Here is a 21,873-nt window from a genome sequence, read left to right on the forward strand (position 1 = left end):
AGTGGGAGAATAGCAAATCCAATGTCTACAAAGAAAAAATAAACGATCGTTTAATGAATGAAAGGAGAGGATAAGCGATCGCATAAGAAATGTACATGTGATCGTTTAGTTAATAGAAGCGATCGTTTAATTAATAGAAGCGATCGTCTATCAAATATAAGCGATCGTTTGGGAAGAGTACTTACGTCTCCATGTACCCATGTGTTTTCTTCAAGCTGTCTGAAAAAGTCTTTCTTTCTGGTTGTGGAGACTACTTTCCTTTCTTCATGGGTTGTTTTTCTTGATCTTTTCCATTGCAAGTATTCCTTCCATAATTTTGGATCCACTTTCCACATCGGATTATATGGATCTACTTCTCTGATTTCCACATCTGGGACAGGTGTTGTAGATACTGATATGATCTGAGCAGATGTTGTGGGTGGATTACCTTGTTCATCTTCATGTTGCACCTCTTTATTTGCTATTTTACATAGCTTTCTTCTCTTTATTGGTTTTTCTTCCACATCTTTATCAGGCACAGTTACTGGTTCTTTTTCAACCAAAGTAACTGCTTCATCATTTTTTTTCATCTCAACCTGTTTTTTTGTTGTTTCCTGCAATGTAATTGTATTAAACAAGTAACAAACTATTCATTCAAACGACTACAAATTTGTTGTGTATACATACCAGTTGAGATTCTTCATTTACAATTTGTACAGTTTGATCCATTGGAGCCAATTCACAAAGTTCAAGAGGTTGGCTCACAAATGGAAGGGTAGTAATCATCTGTGGCAGGTCTGATTCTTTCTGAATTTGATGACTTAGACTATCCGATATATCTCTTATAGTCATTAGCAAGTCTGCATCCCTACCGTCTATGCTTATATCACTACCACATTCCTCTTGATGTTCCCTAAACAAAATGAGAAAAAACATGAGAATAAGAAAAAAAAATACAATTGTTAGGTATTTATAAACTAGTAAACAATGAATGAAATGTTAACCTTTGGGTTTCCTCTTGATGTTCAGTATGTTCTTCTTCAGTAGGTTGTTGTTGAGTATGTTGTTCTTGAACAACATACTCATTGTCATTCTGATCAGTATGATCATTCCCTTGATTTTCAGTTTGATTCTAACAAACAAATAAAAACGAACATAAAATTAAAAAAATAATGTATTGTTAAACCATCGTGTATATAAAAGTAAACGATCGCGTAACTTTGATAAACGATCGTCTATCGAAGTTAAACGATCGAGTAACTTTGATAAACGATCGTCTATCAAAGTTATACGATCGTGTAACTAATGTATGATGAAAACAAATTTTACCTGGACCAATCTCTCCAGCATCTGCTTCATTTCATACAGCTCCAATGACTGCTTTGTGATTGTGTCATCCATCCTACAGACTATAGAAGTCAGTGTGGATAAATCCTTACGAACTTCTTTTATTTCCTTCTTCAGTTTCTTGTAGGATTTTGAATGACTTCGTTCTTCTTTGTCATTGGACTTCTTTGATCTGAAATGTTTCTTCTTGGTGATTGGATGCATTTCAGACTCCTCAGCCACTGTTTGACTTTGTTCCCTTTGGGGTGACAGTTGTTCTCTTTGTGGAGATGAGTCTGATTGCTCCAATGATTTGTTGTTCATTGCTCCAATGGATTCATCCTCCTCCATTTGCATGTTATCATCCCCTCGAATTCGACTCTCCATGAAAGCCTTCTCTTGGGTTGACATCTTGAGTTTAGGTTGAACAACAGTCTGCAATGTAATTGTATTATTATTGGATTGTGTAATTATATTAAACGATGACTGACAGGTTTTACTTACATTTTTGTTGTCGAATATGTTATTCTGCAGCATTTTGTAAGATGGAGCTTGTGTACAATTCCATCTCAATATCCTAAGGATTAATCCCTTACTGTTTCTTGTGGCCAGGTGCTCATTTGCGGTTGAGAGTACTTCATAAGCCCACACCTACAACATTTAAACAAATATGTTAAACTTTGATGTTCAATTGGCATTTACTTAAAGTGTATGAAGAAATAAAAATCACCTGAAAAGCAAGCACGTAGCCTTTGATGTTATAGTATGACACTGCTTTGGAACTTCGTGTCTTCTTCAGCTCGTATGCTTCTTTTTTGCCTTGGAGACTTGTCTTTAAACTGTTGAGCAGACGAGTGTAGAAGAAAGTTGACCAATCGAAGCTTTTAAATGCTTCTTCATCATCAACTCTTCCCAAAATATCCATGTCAAACTGTGTTTTCTTATCCTTCCCGACCATCACAGTTTCTATAAAGACGGCCAAGGCGACCTTCACAGCATCGTCATCATTTGTAAACTCAAAATTCTTGAAAATTTCCTCAATTTCCAAGCATGTTATTACTTTCTTATTTTCTGATCCGAATAGAAGACTTTGTAGTCGCTTGCTATCGCAATCTTTCTCCAATGGATTGTTTGTTGGCCACAATCCAGTTATGATGTTGAATTCCTTTTGGGTAAAACGGACGTTCTTCCCTAAAACCGAGAAACAGATTCCATCTGCGTTACCGTCTTCAGGTATCTGCCTCAGCAAGAAATGATGGATCAACTGGCCGTTGAATACCATGTTCACATTCAGCAATGGACCAAAAATTGTTTTTTCGAACATTTGCAGCTGGTCCTTGGTCAGTTTATCCTTAATAAGACTGCCGATCTTGTGCACTTGGCATGACACAGTGGCAGGGAAATACTTTTCGCTAGGTACAGCCATCCTGAAATGAATATAATATATTGAAGACAGAAGTCGAACCCGAAACCCTAAACGCTTCACAATAATAATATAAGAACACAATGATAGTTTTTGAAGACAGAAGTTGAAACGTTTGAAATATAAACAAAGGAAAAGTGTAACGTTATAGTAGGAAAAGTTCGGGAAAATACCTTTTAACGTTGACGAAAACTATGGACTGAGACAAAAATGGTCTGAGAGAACAATGGACTGAGAGAAAACGAAGGTGTGATCAGTGCGGTTGTGTATTGCGTAGTGACGAAAAACGAAAAGTGAGAAGGCGGAACGTATATATATATCGGTCGTTTTTATCAAAGGGGCAATATTGTAAATTCGCATACTTTTTTTGAAATGTTGAATCGCGGTTGTAAACAATTCGCGGGTGTCTTTCGTTGTTTCAAAAGATCGTTTAGTTTATGTAAACGATCGTTTAGTTTTTTATAGTCGATCGTTTAGTTAATTTCAAACGATCGATTGGTTGTTTTAAACGATCGTTTAGTTTTGTTCGACCAATCGTTTAGTTTTGTTTAACTGATCGTTTAGTTAATTTCAAGGTATCGATTGGTTGTTTTAAACGATCGTTTAGTTTTGTTTGACCAATCGTTTAGTTTTGTTTCACTGATCGTTTAGTTGTTTTCCAATGATCGATTGGTTGTTTTAAACGATCGTTTAGTTTTGTTCGACCAATCGATCGTTTAGTTTTGTTTAACCTATCGTTTAGTTGTTTTCAAACGATCGTTTGGTTGTTCTTAACCGATTGTTTAGTTATTTTTAAACGATCGTTTAGATATTTTTAAACGAACATTTAGTTATTTTTAAACGATCATAAAACCAGTGTTTGTGTTCTTAAATGAATAAGTCAATCGTTATTTTCGTCTTCTTCATCCATTTGGAAGCACAGAAAGTAAGAATGTTGGGACAAATCATTAAGAAAACACATCATTAACAAACATTCATTAATTAGTGTAATACTTAGTACATTGGTAGGGAAATTTCTAATCTTGTATGCTCGACTTGTCGGTATATGAAATTGGATTGGTACACATTAATCTGTTGTGACCTATTTGTTTACACCGACCACACTTATGCAATTTCGGAGCTTCACCAACACTTGGAATCCTCTTTTTCTTCGGTCGACCAACTCTTTTGACTACTTTTGGAGGTAAAACAGTCATATGTACGTAGTCTTCGCTTGTCTTCCAATCTGACTGATTCCCAACTGGGTAGACGGCCTCCGCATATGCAGCCAACAAACATTCATTAGTGTAATAATTAGCACATAATCTATAAACATTTATATTACGAACCCGTGCTGCAGCAATGGCATGTGAGCATGGTAGTTGCTCAGCTTGAAACTCCTTGCAAGTGCATTCTTTAGTCTGAAGGTTTACGACCTCCTCCTTATCTAAATCTTTGACATGAAATTGGTAACAGTCAATTGGGTTGACCTTCATTGTCAAAGCTCCTTCTTGTTTCTTTTGAATAACTAACTCTGCCCATTTGGTCAATGTAGACGTCACTTTAATGCCTTCTTCTCGACGCTCCCAAAACCAACGTTGTAGCAAAGCTCGAACATTTTCAAGGAATGAAGCAATAGGCAAATCTCTAGGTTCTTTCAGTATAGAATTCATGGACTCCGCTATATTTGTTGTCATCATGTTATACCGTCTTCCTGGGCAGTGAACACGAGACCATCGTGCTATTCCAACATCATTTAAATATTTCCCTGAACCATTAGGAAATGAAAGAAGATGTCTCCACGCTTCAACAAACGTTGATTCACGATATGTTCTCGATGCATTATAAAACAAAGTAGCAACCGTGTCATTCTTATATTTATCATGCAAATTTTGACTCAAATGTTGGACACAAAGGCCGTGGAATGCAGATGGGAAAACTGATGAAATACCCTTGGCGAAGCATGTTTTCCGATCTGTCACAAAGCCTAGATTAGGCACCTCCCCTATTGCACCTTTCAATTTTTCTAAGAACCACTGTATTGAGTCATCTGTTTCTCTATCAACTACTCCAGAGGCTAGAGGATAGATCTGATTGTTACCATCTAAACAAACGGCCACTATCAACTGACCCCGATATTTGTTCTTAAGAAATGTTCCGTCCATGACTATGACCGGTCTAATGCAATTTAAGAATCCTCTAACACATGCACCAACAGCCATAAAAAGATATTTAAAGAAACGATCATCTTCGAGTTCCATGTGAAATATTGTACCTGAATTTGTAAATTTGAGTGCTTCACCATATTTACGCAAAAGATTATATGACTCTTCAGGAGACCCTCGCACTCGTTCATATGCATTTTCTCTGGCACGCCATGCTTTCTCATAACTCATATTTATGCCATAGTCTTGCCTCATGTCTTCTATGATATCACGTGGTTTGTATATGCGACCGGGCCCCTTGAATTTGGACTTTATTAATTCTCCAACAACCCAAGATTTTGCTTGCCTATGGTCACGATTCAAAAACTCAAGAGAACATGAATGAACTTTCACATACTTTTTAATCTTGAATATATTTGAATCCTTCAGTCTAACCGCTCGCAATCTCCAACCACACTTGTTGTCGATGCATCTAACGAAAAGAACCTCTTTTGTAGACTTTTTTACTACAAACTGAAAATTTTTTTTCATTGCCAACACACTTAATCTCATTGACAAATCTCTCTTGCAAAAAAATATTTGTCCTACATCCAACTCTTCACTTGTAGAGCTTTCTTCCGACCAGCCACTTCCTTTTGTCTTCAACTTCCGACTAGAGGACCTGTAGTCAACTTTACCTTTTCCTTTGCAATCTTTTGTAGGAGCATCTCTTTGTTCTGGGATGTCAAACAATTCATTGTACATCTCAACTGACTCCAATGTAAAAGTATCATCTATTGAATGATATGACTCATATGATTCCCATATAGCCGAATTGGTCCCTATCATGTTATGACACAAGCCACCCTCAACTTCATTCTCATCTAATCTATCCATTCCAATTGGAGGAGGATGAGGGTTTAAATTTTGAACTTGGTTGCTCCCAGATACTGAATTGTAATCTTTGTTTAACACTTTCATGCTTCGATTGCTTGTAGGCTCAAACGATAGGTATAGGGGGACCTCCAATGGATTTTCACTAAGAATATAAAACTTCAAATCACGGTCATTGCTTAACTCAAATGGAGGAGCTTCCTTTTCCCCTTTGATCTCATATATACATCTTATCTTTATGTCGAACTTTGTAGGGTCAACTTCTGCAAGGTCATATAGTTCAGACTGTAAATCTTTGTGTGTTATTTCTTTAGGGACAACAATGCCTTTTAACACTCCTCCTTCATATTTTCTTCGTCCCTCATCCCATTCACCATCGTGACGCACTAAAATCTGAACATGTGCCATCCTTAAACTACCTTAAGTACTTTTGTATCTTAAAAAATTGATTTGAACTTAAGAACCTACAAAATGCGTGCAAGATGTAAAGAAATGAATTAGGAGGTGTACCAATTTGATTTTGAAATAAATAGTGGAAGTTTGGAACGTGCGAGATGTGTGCGAGATGTGTGCGAGATGTGTGCGAGATGTGTGCGAGATACGTGCGAGATGTGTGCGAGATACGTGCGAGATAAAGCATGAGGGCCTAAGAGAGTTACTAAACATGCAAAGAATAGCTCTAAATGGATTAGGAGGTGTACCAAGTTGATTTTGAAATAAATAGTGAAAGTTCGGAACGTGCGAGATGTGTGCGAGATACGTGCGAGATACGTGCGAGATAAAGCATGAGGGCCTAAGAGAGTTACTAAACATGCAAAGAATAGCTCTAAATGGATTAGGAGGTGTACCAAGTTGATTTTGAAATAAATAGTGAAAGTTCGGAACGTGCGAGATGTGTGCGAGATACGTGCGAGATACGTGCGAGATAAAGCATGAGGGCCTAAGAGAGTTACTAAACATGCAAAGAATAGCTCTAAATGGATTAGGAGGTGTACCAAGTTGATTTTGAAATAAATAGTGAAAGTTTGGAACGTGCGAGATACGTGCGAGATAGGTGCGAGATAAAAAAAAAATCCGAGATAAAAAAAAAACCTTAATTCCTTCTATTCCTATTGCTTACTCCTCCTCTATTTGATCCAACTAAATCCTCATCCTCTAGTTCAATTCATTTTTCACTAGCCATTGAACATTGAACTTTCTAAGAACCTAAAACCAAAATTTGACTAAACTAATTTACGGCAAATAAGTCCAATTCCAAAAACCAGACAATTACGGATGAAAATAGCACCAAATACCCTAACAAACATTTACTTACAGCAGATAAATTGAAAATCGGTTATACATGAAACTCACCTAAATAAGACGCTCGAAGTTGATTGAATGGTCCGAATAGGAGCGACGAAATGCACTGGACAACGACCGACGAAGGGCAAGCGACGAAGGGCAAGCGACGAAGGGCAAACGACGATGGGCAAGCGACGATGGGCAAGTGACGATGGGCAAGTGACGATGGCCGGAGTAGGTTCAGGTGTTCTACACGAAAGAAAAGAGAAGGGAAACGGAACTATACGCGAAAGAGAACGAATCGATGGTGGAGAGAAGGGAAAGCAACGTGGAAGAGGGAAAGGAAAGGAAGGGCATTTTTGTCTATTCACACCCAAATTGTCCTAAAAGTCTTTCTTTTGAAAACTTGTCCCAAAATTCATTTAAATCTCTTTTTTTAACCTATTTTTGGCAATTTCCCATCAAATATTGGGTTTTACTGGTAAATTGTTTAGAAATTAATTATATGGATTTAAGAATTTATATGGGTTAGATTTAATTACTTCAAATTAGTTAAATTTAACCTGGGTTAATGTCTTTTGCGTGGATTTATGGACAGGTGTGTGGGTTTTTTTAGATTTCAAGTTATTTTTAACGTCGTTTAAAACGAACTATACAATCGTATGGATATGATTTAAACAACCGCTTAGCGTTGTCAACACGATCCTTTAGATTTGAAAGATTTTTTTTTCTATCATTAAAAAAAACTACATGGTTTCTTACACTTACACGATCGCGTGTCATGATTGTTTACACACGTGTAGTCGATTAATCCCGTGTTGGTTGAGATATTTTCTGTGCTTTCCATTATAGGCATGTGAGCCTTTTTCATTTTCAAAATTATTAATATTTTTTGTTGGTTGTTATATTTTTTAAAAAATTCCATAAATAAATTTATTTGTATGCATGTTATTATTTTTTAAATAACTTAAAATTAGTGCGTGGATTTTAGTTTCAAAGGTAAGGTAGGTATTATTAAAATAGTTCATTTTTCTCCCAAAGAATTAGAGATACAGATTAAAGATGGGTGAAAAAACCAGTATTCATTTGTAAACAAATTGAAATTTTCTAAACCCTAGAATGAATTTTTACAAAGAATATTTTAATTTAAAAGTTATAACAATTTGAATGTTCTTAATTGAAATTATGATTTTACCCAACCGTTCTACTTTTTTTTTTTTTTTTTTTTTTTTTTTGAAATTGAAATTGTCAAAGTTGTTAGGTTATTATTTAACTACCAAATCTTCAAGGTTTTTTTTTCACTTCCCATCCGAGTATTTCTCCATTTTCATGAATCTTGTTACCATATAATTTTGCCCTCTTCGAATAATTAACCGCCCACTCAATACTTTGTCAAATTGAGGGCCCTATTTGAATCAAGAAAAATATTTGTTTTTATTTGAACATTCCGTCCTTAAAAAAAAAAAAAAAAATTTAAACACTATCTCAAAATCTATTTTTAATGTTTAGGCGTTATATTTTTTTTCCAAATAACTTATTTAATAAAATGACAAATATACTCCAAAATAAAATTGAATGCTAGTTATAAAATTCACCAAAAACAGGTAAAGAAACTAGAGATTAAAAGTTCTTGAATAAAAAAATAATAATAAATATATAATACTTAAAAAAAAAGAAAAAGAAAAAAGAAAAAAGAAACCGGCGAAATTCCTCTCATTGTAGCTGGCATTGCTTTGAACCACCAACCAACTGGCCGGACCGGCCAGCGAGACTAGGCGGCCACGAGAATCCAACTGACAAATCACTGCAAACAACCTGAATATTGGTACCCCTCCACTGCCACAGGCTGATCTGGAAGTTGGCATAGCCAAGAACTACGACGGTGAAATTAATTGTTCCACGCGCCAAGTCTCCATTAATGTCGTTCAGAACCGACTCGTCCACAAGCGAGACAGCAATGAAGGGGATGACGAGGGTGGTGGAATTCCTTGGGCGGAGGAGGAAGCGACGAATTCGAGCCTGAGCAATAATATTGTCTTTGTAGTAAATGGAGGAGTCAAGGTTTTGGAATGAGATAGCGAGCTTCTTGTTAGGATTGTTGATGGAAAATCCGACGATCCATGAGGGAGCGGCGGCGGCGGCGGAGGAGAAATTAGCGAGTTGAAGTGAGTCGAGTCGGAGGGCGGGGAGGATGGGGTGGAAGAATAACCATTGGAGAGAATAGATGACAAAAGCGATGAAAAGAAGGAGAGCCATGCCGGCGGCGAAGCCTCGGAGGAAGGGTGAGGAATTGAAGCAATGAAGATGAGATTGGGATTCAGGATGAGGCGGCGGCCATCTGCTGTTGGTGGTGTTAGCCATGGCACGATCTGTTGAGGGGAGAACACACAATTTATGACACTCAACACTTTATACCCTAACGTTTGTTTTTGTTCATGGTGATTTTTTTCCTTTTTTATTTTTAGGAAATTCTTTTGAATGGGTGCCTATGGTTTTCTAAAGCGAAATGAACTTTTCTTTATCTTTAATCTCTATTTGGACACCAAGCTTGCGTTTGGAGTAATCTATAATATCGGATTATAATAGTATTGTTTGGGTTATAATCCGTGTTGTTTGTGTGCTGCATATTATTGTAATTTGTTTATTATAACCTATGTTTGGGTGGAAATTATTATAATATCGAATTTTCATACTCCTTTTTGACATATATGAATGCATATTTTTCTTTAATTGATTTTATTAAGTCTGGTTCATTTAGATGTTCATTTAATAAATTTAGTTTCATACCGAATTTTTGTTGGAATTTATGTCTTAAAACTCGTAGTTTGCAATCATATTTTATTCAATAATGTCGTTATTGAGAAAGTGAATACTATATTCTTTTAAATCCAATAAACTAAGATCCCAAGACTATTTTGAGTAAACTTGAACTTTATGTAACATAAAAATAGATTAAGTTCGAGTAAATAGCCGAAATAGTTTATAATATATGAATAAAGGTTGAGTGCTTTATTTTAAAGATATTATGGATGCGGCCCGCTTTGTAGTTAGTACAAACAAGGTAATCCTAAATCGTTCATATAGAGACATGAAAGTGGGGGCATCCTATGTAAAGGGTTTACATAAGATAGAACCATGAAATAGTCACTTTTACGTTATAACGTCGTTTACTATTCAAAACTAACTATCTCGATTAATGATGACCTAGGTAACTCAATCTTAATCCTAAGCTAACTGTGAACTCCTGTTCACATGAGATTATCTTTAGATCCGCATAGATGAGGACAACTCATTAGTGTTGGCCTAATAAGTCTCCCATTTCAGGGGTAAAATCGGGTGGATAGATGGGAACATATGGTGCAAGACGGAATTCACTCATACCCGCGTTAGGGTTAATAGATAGGTTGTTCCTTTAAGAACTGAATCCATGTCTTGAACAAAGGGGCCTACCCTCTCATTAGTCCGAGAGGGATTCGGTTTATATGTTAGACCTTAAACCAATTGTTTAATAGTGGATCAGTGGGACTTAAAAAGAAAGATGTAGTCTTGGGGGTAAAATAGTACTTTTCGACCCTGCCAAGCTTACAAATAACTTGTGAAGGATTAACTTACTGATCATGGTTATATCAAATGGACACAAATTGGGTTGCTGTTTTTTATAAAACTAAAAGCCCAACTTTTTTTTCCATATTTATTTTTCATTTTTTCTCTCTCCTGATTTCCTTCAACTAATGGGTCACACAATCTGGTTCTGAGTTCGGAGGATAGTAGGTCAACTCTAGTGGTGGTTCAAGCAACAATCGGAGCTTCGAATGTAAGTTTTTCTTGAAAACCCTATAATTAATCATTTTTTCGGTTTAGGGTTTTTTTTGTTAATTAAGTGCAATTAGAGTGATCTTTCGGTCTTTCTTCCGCCCTGCTCGTTTAATCTCTATCATGTGGTATCAGAGCCGTTTTTTTACTTAATTGCGTATGGCAGGTGTTTTAATTTATTGATAATTTATATGGATTAATAAAAATGGATTAGTGGTTTCGGCCTAAATTAAGTTTTTTTTTATTATATTAATTATTGTATTTAGCCCGGTTTGTGGCTTATTTTATTGTTGCAAAGGACCTATAATTTTATTAGAGTTGTTTTTAAGTTGTAACTGTTACATCGGAAGAGAGAAATTTAAAGAAATTGGTGATTTATTGAAAACAGACCCAAACGGTTGCCCAGACCCGACCCGGAAACCCTCACGCGACCCGGTTCGCTTCTGCCTGCCTGGCCCAATATTTGCATGCAGCCCGTTTGTTTCGACCTAGACCCATGCGCCCATCCAGATCGACCCGAGCCTCGTTCCACTTGATGACCTGCACACCTGACCCAATTTTGACCCAGTGCACTCAACCCGCGCGCTTGATGGTCTGGCCTGGTTAATTTGGTCGGTTCAAGCCCAATGGTTGGATTTTGGGCCAGTTCATGGGTTTTTGGGCTGGTTCAGTGTTGTTTCAGAGGATTTCCAATCGGTTCAAGTTGTTCGGGAGTAGTTTATGTACTCCATCAAATTATTATTGTAATAATTTAGTTTGTAACTTAATTTAGGGGCCAAAACCAATCCATTTTAGGGTGTTTAATTAAATTATGGATGTGATGTATGTTTTAATTAAAGCTTATATTGTATGTGCATATAGTATGCCATATAGATTTAAAATCCCACCATAGGTTAACATATTCATGCATTGAAAGTATGTTATATTTGTTATAATGTATAGTATGCATGTTAATTAATTAATATGATTGATTAATTTTTTAATTAATTAAATTAATTTTGATTAAATATGATTTAATAAAAATTAATTAATTAATTAATTAGTCATTTATTTAATTCAATTAAAGAGGAAATTTTTCTAAATATAACAAACTATTGAAATATTTACGGTCGATGTAACAAAGCCCATAAAGTTAGTCATTTTTTAAATATTCAAGGTTTGCCCTTCCATCTTTTTCTCCTCCCTGCGATTTTTTAATCGTCTTTCTTCTTTGTACTCTTCTTTTTTAGCTGCAATTTTTTCCATTTTTTTTAGATTTGGTTACCCAAATCTATTTCTTTCTATCTTCTTTCTTGTTTTTTTCTCTTTTTTAGATGTGTGCATGTCTTTCTGCCTCTTTCTTTTTTTTTTTCATTCACTGCATGCATTGTATTGTCTTTCTTCTTTTCTTTTCTTTTTCTTTTTTACATTTAAATTAGGTAACCATATTTGATGGAGTATAAGAATATTGAAAGATGGACGAGGATTAGATGCAAGAAGGGGAGACGAGAGGGATAGAGGGAAGGGATGGAGGCGGCTGCTAATGGGCTAAAGGAAAAAGCACTAAAACCCTAGTGTAAAAGGGAAATATTAATTAAATAAAAATAAAAATAAAATAAAAAGTAGCTTTAATGTCGGTTTTAAACCGACATTAATCCTTCCTCTTTGATGTCGGTTTTAAACCGACATTAAACATCCGCATTTTGAAAATCGACATTAAACATTCATTTTCATTTTTTTCAACCGACACCAAAGGTCATATTTCTTCTAGTGGTTAGACATTTAAATTAGGGTAACCAAAACTAAAAATTGTGTATAAAGAATATTAAAAAAATCGTTTATACCAAATTTTGAAAAAAAAATCGTTTAGATTTGGGGTAGCCAAATCTAAAGGATCGTGTAGCCAAATCTAAACGATCATATAGCCAAAACTAAATGATCGTATATCAAATATTGAAAAAAAAAAATCGTTTAGATTTGGAACCCCAAATCTAAACGATCGTATAGCAAAATCTTAACGATCATATAGCAAAATCTAAACGATCGTGTAGCCAAATCTAAAGGATCGAATACCAAATTTTGAAAAAAAAATCGTTTAGATTTGGAACCCCAAAACTAAATGATCATGTAGCTAAATCTAAACGACCCTATACCAAATTTTTTTTAAAAAAAATTAGATTTGGGGTAGCCAAATCTAAACGATCGTGATGCCAAATCTAAATGATCGTGTAACCTAATTAATTAAACAATCGTGTAACAAATTAGTCAAATCTAAAGGATCATGTACCAAATCACATTACCAAATATATTATGCGTATTATTGACGGGGCATTTTTGGTATTTTACACATTGGGCCTCTAGGCTTTTTTCATTTTCGAAATTATTCTATACAGTGTAAATACTTTGCCACTTTTTTATATATTTGAAAAGACCCCTTAATTAAATATGATTTAATTGAAAGTTAAATAAATTAAATCCATATTAATTAATTTCTTTATATAATGGTTATATATTGTTAGATGTATGTTATAGGTTTGTCTAAGTTTTTTAAGTGTTATAAAATGAATTAGATGTTTAAAATCTATGACAAAGATAAGATGCATGCTCACCTAGGTTAAAGACATATATTCCAAATTTCATAGAATTAGGTCGATATCTTGTAAAATTGGTTACAATAAGCTCACCTGATTCGATCTTGTCAACAAGTCAGATGAGATGACTGAGGTTGGAGGTTCTTAAGTTGATGGTTTACGGAACACCTCCTACTTGGAGATCGTAATCAGTTCTTGAGTCTAGTTAACCTAGCTTTATGAGCATGCGTGAGAGGTATGAGGTAATAAAACTGGTTATCACCTAGACATCATCAGTTAAAATCTAGTATAATAAGTTATGCTCATATGTTTTACCTAGAATTAGGATTTGTTTAAGTTAGCTTAAATATAATCCTAAAGTTTTAAATACCCTTAAAATCATTATAGAACACTTCAACTAGAGAGAAGTAGTGTACTTTTAGCTCTAGCGTTCCTAAGAGTTCACACCGTGAGATCCATGTAGGCTTTGCGCCGTGCATAGGAGCGGACTCCCTTCGGAGAGTGTTTGCATGAATCAATATCAAGGTGAATAGGGAAAGTAGTTCACAGTAAGTGGGTAAGGGATATGTGACAGCACATCCCATGGTCTTTTCCATTAGGTCGCACCGTGAGATTCCTATAATGCGCCTGCTTATCTGTCTTAGAGCGACGTTCCCTTTGGAGGGTTGTATTATAGGTTTCAGAACACCGCAAACTCCAAAGATGGATAGTTTTTCTTAGATTAGTTTTCATATTGTTTTTCCACTTTCGGGAGTATATTGATTTTGATCTCTAAGATCCAAAAATGGCGTGTTACACTTACAAGAATTACTAAGTTGTTAGTACATTCTCGACCAAAAAAGCGATAACTAAATGTCATAAAGAATAAAAGTTATTCTAGAGTTAGCATCTAGACAAGATTGTCTTGGTTCAAAGGAGGAATAATCGACTACCCTTCGGTAGAGGTTATTCTAAATCTTTGAAATATCATTGCAAAACATAATAATGAATGGTACATGATTATTATTTACTAAATTAAATTGGTTTATAAAGGATTATAGCTTTATTTCTAAAAAGAATATGTTTGTTTTTCAGCATGAATAGCTCAATAGTTCAACTGTTAGCTTCCAAAAAACTTAATGGCGATAATTATACTGCATGGAAATCAAATCTTAACACGATATTAGTAGTTGACGATTTGAGATTTGTCTTAACTGAGGAATGCCCTCAAACCTCTGCCTCTAATGCTAACCGAACTAGTCAGGAAGCATATGATCGATGGGTAAAGGTTAATGAAAAAACCCGTGCCTACATCCTTGCCAGCATGTCTGATGTTCTAACAAAGAAACATGAATCCTTAGCCACGACTAAAGAAATTATGAATTCATTAAGGGCAATGTTTGGGCAACCAGAATGGTTCTTAAGAACGAGGCAATCAAATACATTAACACTAAGCCTATGAAGGAGGGGACCTCTATTAGAGAACATGCCTTGGACATGATGATGCACTTCAACATCGCTGAAGTAAATGGTGGTGCCATCGACGAGGCTAATCAGGTTAGTTTTATCTTAGAGTCTCTTCCGAAGAGCTTCATACTATTTCAAACAAATGCGTCTCTGAACAAGATAGAGTTTAATCTGATAACTCTTATAAACAAGCTCCAGCAATTTCAGACCATGGGTAAGGGAAAGCAAGTGGAAGCAAATGTTGCTACCATAAAAAGAAAATTTTCAAGAGGATCATCCTCTAAAACCAAAACTGGACCCTAAAAACCTAATCCTCAAATAAAAAAATAAGGGAAAAGGGAAGACTCCCAAACAGAACAAGGGAAAGAAAGCTGCATAAGAAGGTAAGTGTTATCACTGTAGGCAGAACGGGCACTGGTTGAGAAACTGTCCAAAGTACCTTGTAGAGAAAAAGGCAGAGAAAGAAACGCAAGGTAAATATGATTTACTAGTTGTTGAAACATGTTTAGTGGAATATGAATATTCAACCTAGATATTAGATTCAGGAGCCACTGACCATATTTGCTTCTCATTTCAGGAAAATAGTTTTGGAAAAGGCTTTCAGAAGGTGAGATCACTCTCAAGGTTGGAACAGGAGAGATGGTTTCAACTGAAGTAGTGAGAGATTTAAAGTTGTATTTTGGAAATAGATATATCATACTTAAGAATGTCTTGTATGTACCACAAATTAAAAGAAATTTAATATCTATTTCTAGTATTTTGGAACACATGTATAGAATATCTTTTGAAATTAATGAAGCGTTCATTTTCTATAAAGGTATCCAAGTCTTTTATGTTATACATGAAAACAACTTATATAAGTTAAGACCAACACGAGCAAATTTTTTCTTAAATACTGAAATATTTAAAATAGCCAAAACTCAAAATAAAAGTCAAAAAGTTTCTTCTAATGCCTATTTATGGCACTTGAGACTGTTGGATTTTATGTCCTAAAACTCGTAGATAGTAAATATAATCAATTTTGACCATTGCTAATAAAGTATTTTATTATTATAATTTTAATAAGTGTTATTGATTATATTATTAGTTTTGTCTTTATAAACTAAATCCAATAAACTAACATCCTAAACTATTTAATGTGTCTTGAAAAGTATGTAGAGACATACGGGGATCAATGTTCAAGATCAGCTTAAAGGGTCTATAGTATAGGGTTAAGGTTTGGTACCTTATCCTGTTAGCACTATGGATACAGTTCACTTTGTATTTGATACAAACACATTGATCCAATGCGTTAATGTATGCAACATGCGAGTGAGGGTATCCTATGCAATGAGTTTGCATAAGACCGAACCACAAAATAGTAATCACTAGATGTAACTCCGTTAGCTAGTTGGATTTCCATTTCATTAAGATGACTTAGGTAACTTAGTCTTAATCTTGAGTGTATTATGAACTCCTGTTTTCGAGGGATTGTCTTTTGATTTATATGGGTGAGAGTGGCCAGATTGTCGACTCAATATACTTATCATTTTGGGGATAAGATTGAGTGGGGAGCTGGAAACATAATCATACAAGATGGAATTCACTCCTTCCCGACTTTAGGGTAAGTAGATAAGTGTTCCCTTAAATGGTGTATCCGGGACTTGAACAAAGGGTCCTACCCTCTCTATGACACAAGAGGGATTTCTGTTTAGTGGTTGGATCATAAATAGGTTGTTCATTAGAGGAACACTAGTATTTAAGAACTAGAAGTAACCCAAAGGTAAAACGGTAATTTGACCTAGCTGGTGTTACGAACAGTTGTGAATGACTAACTTACTGGTATTGGTCTATATCCATAGACACAGAAATATATCTACAGTGAGAAGAGTTCAGCTGTGAGTCTTTAGTGGATTGTATACACAGTTAACAAATATTGATTAATGTGGTTAATGAGTTTAGGCTATTAATTTCATATTGTTTTAGCTTCTAATCAGTAGGTCCATTAGGTCCCCTTCCTAACTCGTAAAGGGTAATGAGATTTATTTATATTGGTTGTAATTTGAAATGTCCAAATTTTACTTTGAGAATTAATATAATGTATGGTGATACATTATAATATAAAGTTTATATTTTAATTAGATTTTAATATATAAATTTAATTTTGGATATGATTCAAAATTAATTTATGAGAGAATAAAATATTTGAATAAGTTCAAATATTAATTTAATGTGAATTAGATTCATACTAAAACTATAGGTTAAAATTTAATGTGCATATGATGCATATTAAAACTATAGGTTATGAGAGAAATTCATATTTGAATATGATTCAAATTTAGATTAAATTAAATATACGATATTTAATTTAGAAATTAATTAATCGAAGAATTAATTAATAGTTTAGTTTAATTTGATTTAAATAAATTTGATTTAATAAAATTAATTAAATTAAAACTATAGGTTATGCGAGAGATATTCATTTAAATATGATTTAAATGAAATATTAATTAAATATGATTTAATTTAATTAATTCTTTATTTTAATAAATATTAATTTAATATTTGTTTATTAAATTAATAGGGAACGTGGGTGGTTTTCCCACGTTCCCAATTATTCTCTTAACTTCCCACTTCTTCCGTTTGAAGAACAGAGAATTTTTGCATAACAAAAAAGTAAGTGAGTTCTGCGAATATAAAGACTCTCTCATTCTCTCTGAAAAAAATTTCTCTGTAAAGAAAAATTCCCTTAATCCAATTTGGTTCCCACAAACCATCTCAATCTAGAGAATAGTAAGATTTTCAAGTGGTGGTGTTCCCCAATTTGGAGTTTTGTAAATACAGAGACGTCAACGATCGTAAGTTTCCTCTTTTTTATTCTTCTCTGTAATTTTTTTTCTAAAGCATGCTTAGCCATAAATTAATTTTATAATTTTTTTTTGCCAATGTATTGGTATTTTTAGGTTCCAATTAAAATTGGGTCTCTGTAATTCTTCGTTGTAAAGGGGTTTTTATCCCTTCAGAGACTTGGTCACATAAATCTCAATAGGATTGGGAGATTAGTTAAAAGTGGACTTCTAAGTAAGTTAGAAGATAACTCTTTACCTTCTTGTGAATATTGTCATGAAGAAAAATGACAAAGAGATCTTTTACTGGAAAAGATCTAAGAGCCAAAATACCTTGAGAACTCGTACATTCGGACCTCTGTGGACCAATGAACGTCAAAGCTCGAGGAGGGTACGAATATTTCATTAGGTTTATTGATGATCATTCGAGGTACGATCATGTTTACCTAATTCATCACAAGCAACAACTAGAGCTTCAAACATAAGTTTTTCTTGAAAACCCTATCTTTAATCTTTTTTTTTTTTCGGTTTAGGGTTTGTTTTGTTAATTAATTACAATTAGAGTGATCTTTCGGTCTTTCTTCGACCCTGCTTGTTTAATCTCTATCAATCTTTCACAACTGTGAGCCGCTAATTGGTGTCGCTATAGGAATTGGGTTAATAAACATAAATGATAAATAAAACTCAAATAATAATATTTTTCTTATTTATGAAAACCAATAATTAATGATAAAAAATTGTTGTTAAGTAAGTCAACGAATTTTATTCATGATATTTTAGGAGAGTATTTTGTTAATAGCAATTTATGACCGTTTGGTGAACAATGAGATTACATTTGAGAATCTTATAGAGATAAAAAGTGATAGTCGAACTAAGAATGTTTAAATGCTATATTGATTAATTAAATTCACATATTTATTTATACTATTTAGGATTTCAAAATTTGTGTTTAAACAAACTTTTAAACTTTATGTATACTTAGACTATAAGTTTTGGTCATTTAAATTTTAATAATTTTGATTCTAATATGATAGTAATATTGTTAACATTATTTAAAACTTTTGGTAAATTGTTGTTTTTCTTTTTGCAAGATATTTCTTGGTTCAAAAATGAATGACAAGAATGAAATCTATGAAGATGAGGACTACAAAAAATGATACCCAATTCTTAGAGAAAGACAGAAAAAAACTTTATTCATTTTCTGACTTTGATGTTCAGACATGTTGGAGCAATTAATAGCGAAACAACTTATTCAGCCACCAAAATGTAAACGACCAAAACAAGCAGAAAAAGTAGACGATCCTAACTACTATAAGTACCATCAAGTTATAAGTCACTTATTGAAAAGTGTTTCATGTTGAAGGAGCTAATTCTAAAGTTGGTTCGTGAAAAGAAGATCAAGCTGAAAATTGATGAAGTAGCTCAAACGAATCATGTTGCAGTCGAGATGACTTTTAAGTGTTCCACCATCAAAACAACTTAAAAAGAAAAGATTGATTCAATTTAGGACTTTCAAACCTATATTTGTTCAATTCCAACAAAATATCCTGACGTTAGACTCCCAAAACAAAGAAAAAAACTATTGAGGATGATGTCGAAGGATGGATAGTTGTGACCGTAAAAAAAGGAGACAACCAAATTCTATTCAAACGAAGTCGCACTTCCATCAAAAGCATGGAAAAGGAAGCAACCCTCATAAAAAGAAGATAAAAAGAAAGAAGACTAAGAAGCTTGAGCTCGTACAGGAGGAACACAAGGATTTTTCTCGACCTCAATGCTTAGTAACCTTGACAGAAAACTTCCTTTGTGATCATCAGGATGAAATCCAAAAGTCATTGTGTATCATGCTATCAATGTAATATAGGAAGAAATGATATATGACCTTCATTTTTATCTTAAATTTAAATTTTGAGCCATAAATTCAACTTTATCCCAAGAACTCCTATTTATCTCAAATTAAAATTGATTATTCTAAATTCTTGAGCATCTTCAAGACAAATTAGGGTATGGTAGAAACCCAATCCTTATCTCAAATTAAAATTTTATTATGTTCCAAAAATCAAATTTAAATGTTTATCCTTAAATCAAAGTAAATTGTGGATAAAATCTTGAACTTTTCTCAAATTAAGGTTTGGCCATATTCCAGCCCTTATTTCAAATTTAAATCAAATTCATGTACTAAATTTATAGTATGATTAATTTGATATGTCGAATTGAGAAAAAAAAAATTGCTCATATTTTGACTTTAAATTTATCTTTTTCGAGATTTATCTATCCATATACATGCATAAATCTCGAAGAGAGGGAATTTCTTAGATAACAAGTTTTGGACCAATCACAAATTGTCACATCGTTTACTAAATTAATTATGAAAAATTCTTATAATTGAATTTGGGACTAATTAAAAAGTTGACATGTGTCCCAAATTAAAATTTAAGACCTAAATTGGCCAGTTGACGCATGTTTTCGTTAATATTTGTTGGATCAAGTTAATTATTTTGGTTCAATTAAATATTATTTACTGGGTGAATGTTCGTAAAAAAATAAGCTTAATTTACCAAATGTTAAATATGACCCATATGTGGTTGAGCCCGTGGATCTAGTCCACGGACCAACCAGGCCCAAGTCCATAAAGTCGACCATAGAACTAGTAAATAGAGTTCTTTCATTTGTGGAGGTTGGAAATTTTTTACGGAAGGTCAAGAGAGAAGCCAGAAAACTCCTTTAACTCCGACCATCCCAAAATTTCTAAAGCCAAGATTGAAGTTCGTTGAAGATACATGATTTCTTCTCAGACTCCAACTTCAACAAAATTTTCTTGTAAGACTCCAACTTCAAGAATGCTCCACTTCCTCAAATCATCGAACCACATTGCATCAGATCAACATAAATACAACATCATCAACACAAATTCAACCCACGAATTACATTTTCTTATGAAATATCGTGTGAACAAGAGTCAAACTTGATATTTTCATTAAAATTAGTAAAATAAAAATAAAATAAGAAAATCAATAAATAAAACAAAAAGAACTAAAAAATATTATGAAATCTAATAGTTTATTTCGGTCGTAGGGTTTTCTTAGCCTTTTAAAGTGAATACATCAGGTTCGGGTTAAGCCTCCCAACCAGGAGATGGCTTATCCTTTGATCCGATGGCATGACCTAGCACAATGTCGCATTTGTTTTCACATACCATTTCCTCTCGACATGACATATTCATCTTAGCCTAGTGTTTTCTCTAAATCCCTGTCCCTATTTTATAACACACTCATGATTTCTAAATTAGGATTTATGTGATTTTGGATGTGGGGACTCTACACATTGTATCGGGCTCCTGATAAAAAAATAATAATTTATAAATCTTGGTTATGTTTTAAAATTGGAATAGAAAAAATTGGAAGAAGGTATCAAACGCCTCTATAATCTTAAACCACGATTTCCCCTATCAACTAATCTAACCAAACAAAAGAAGACAAAGAATACTACTTTGAATCAAATTTAAAAAACATGAATTCATTGTTGAATATGGATGCCTTTTGAATTCGTATTTGTCATCCCTCCCAACTGCTTTTAAGTAGTAGCTACCGTCCCTTGCAACCACTTACCAAAGTTGCAATCACCGTCGGTTGTTGAAGTTTTAACCGGTCATCGAAATCGTAGAGATCCAAGTCCTTGCACGAAGGAGAAGGAATCGTGTCCATCTATTGAAATTTTAGGCTTTCTTTGACTTAAAAATCATAATTTTGAAAAAATTATTCCCGAATCTCTTTACCCTCCTAGAATGGAAAAAGATCCTAGCTGCATATGCCTTTATCTCCAAAGTTTCCTATATCAACCATACAAAAATATTGTAGGGCACATTTAATCATTGTCTACCAAGCGTGTATAAGGGTTAAGTCCAACCCGAATAACTTGATAAGTTGGACTACACAATCCATATTTATATGGATTAAGTTGAGTTAGTTTAAAATGTTGATTGGGTTGATTTACAAATTTTGGTCTTTTTTTAGTCAGGTTGGGTCTTGGATTGGAATTGAAAATTTCAGTCCCAACCCTATACATATATTATTTAATAAAATTAAAGTTAGAACTATTTTGTTAAACGATCGTGTACGAAGTTAAGGATCGTATGAAGTTAAACGATCGTTTATGTCTTACACAATTGTTTAGCTTCTGTGCTACAATCA

At 33.9% G+C, this 21,873-nt stretch overlaps 1 protein-coding gene across 1 annotated transcript; it reads right to left on the reverse strand.

The window, feature by feature from the left end:
* Window positions 1–8,742: 8,742 nt before the first annotated feature.
* LOC103501757 (uncharacterized) lies at window positions 8,743–9,390 on the reverse strand. Its single transcript, XM_008465442.1, has one exon. The coding sequence runs from the start codon at window positions 9,388–9,390 to the stop codon at window positions 8,743–8,745; it is 648 nt and encodes a 215-aa protein (XP_008463664.1).
* Window positions 9,391–21,873: the final 12,483 nt, after the last annotated feature.

Source organism: Cucumis melo, chromosome 12, assembly GCF_025177605.1.
Source record: "Cucumis melo cultivar AY chromosome 12, USDA_Cmelo_AY_1.0, whole genome shotgun sequence".
Classification (NCBI taxonomy): domain Eukaryota; kingdom Viridiplantae; phylum Streptophyta; class Magnoliopsida; order Cucurbitales; family Cucurbitaceae; genus Cucumis; species Cucumis melo.

Bases quoted from the DNA above. Each gene is read 5' to 3' on its own strand.
- LOC103501757 (XM_008465442.1), bottom strand. From the start codon at position 9,390: ATGGCTAACACCACCAACAGCAGATGGCCGCCGCCTCATCCTGAATCC.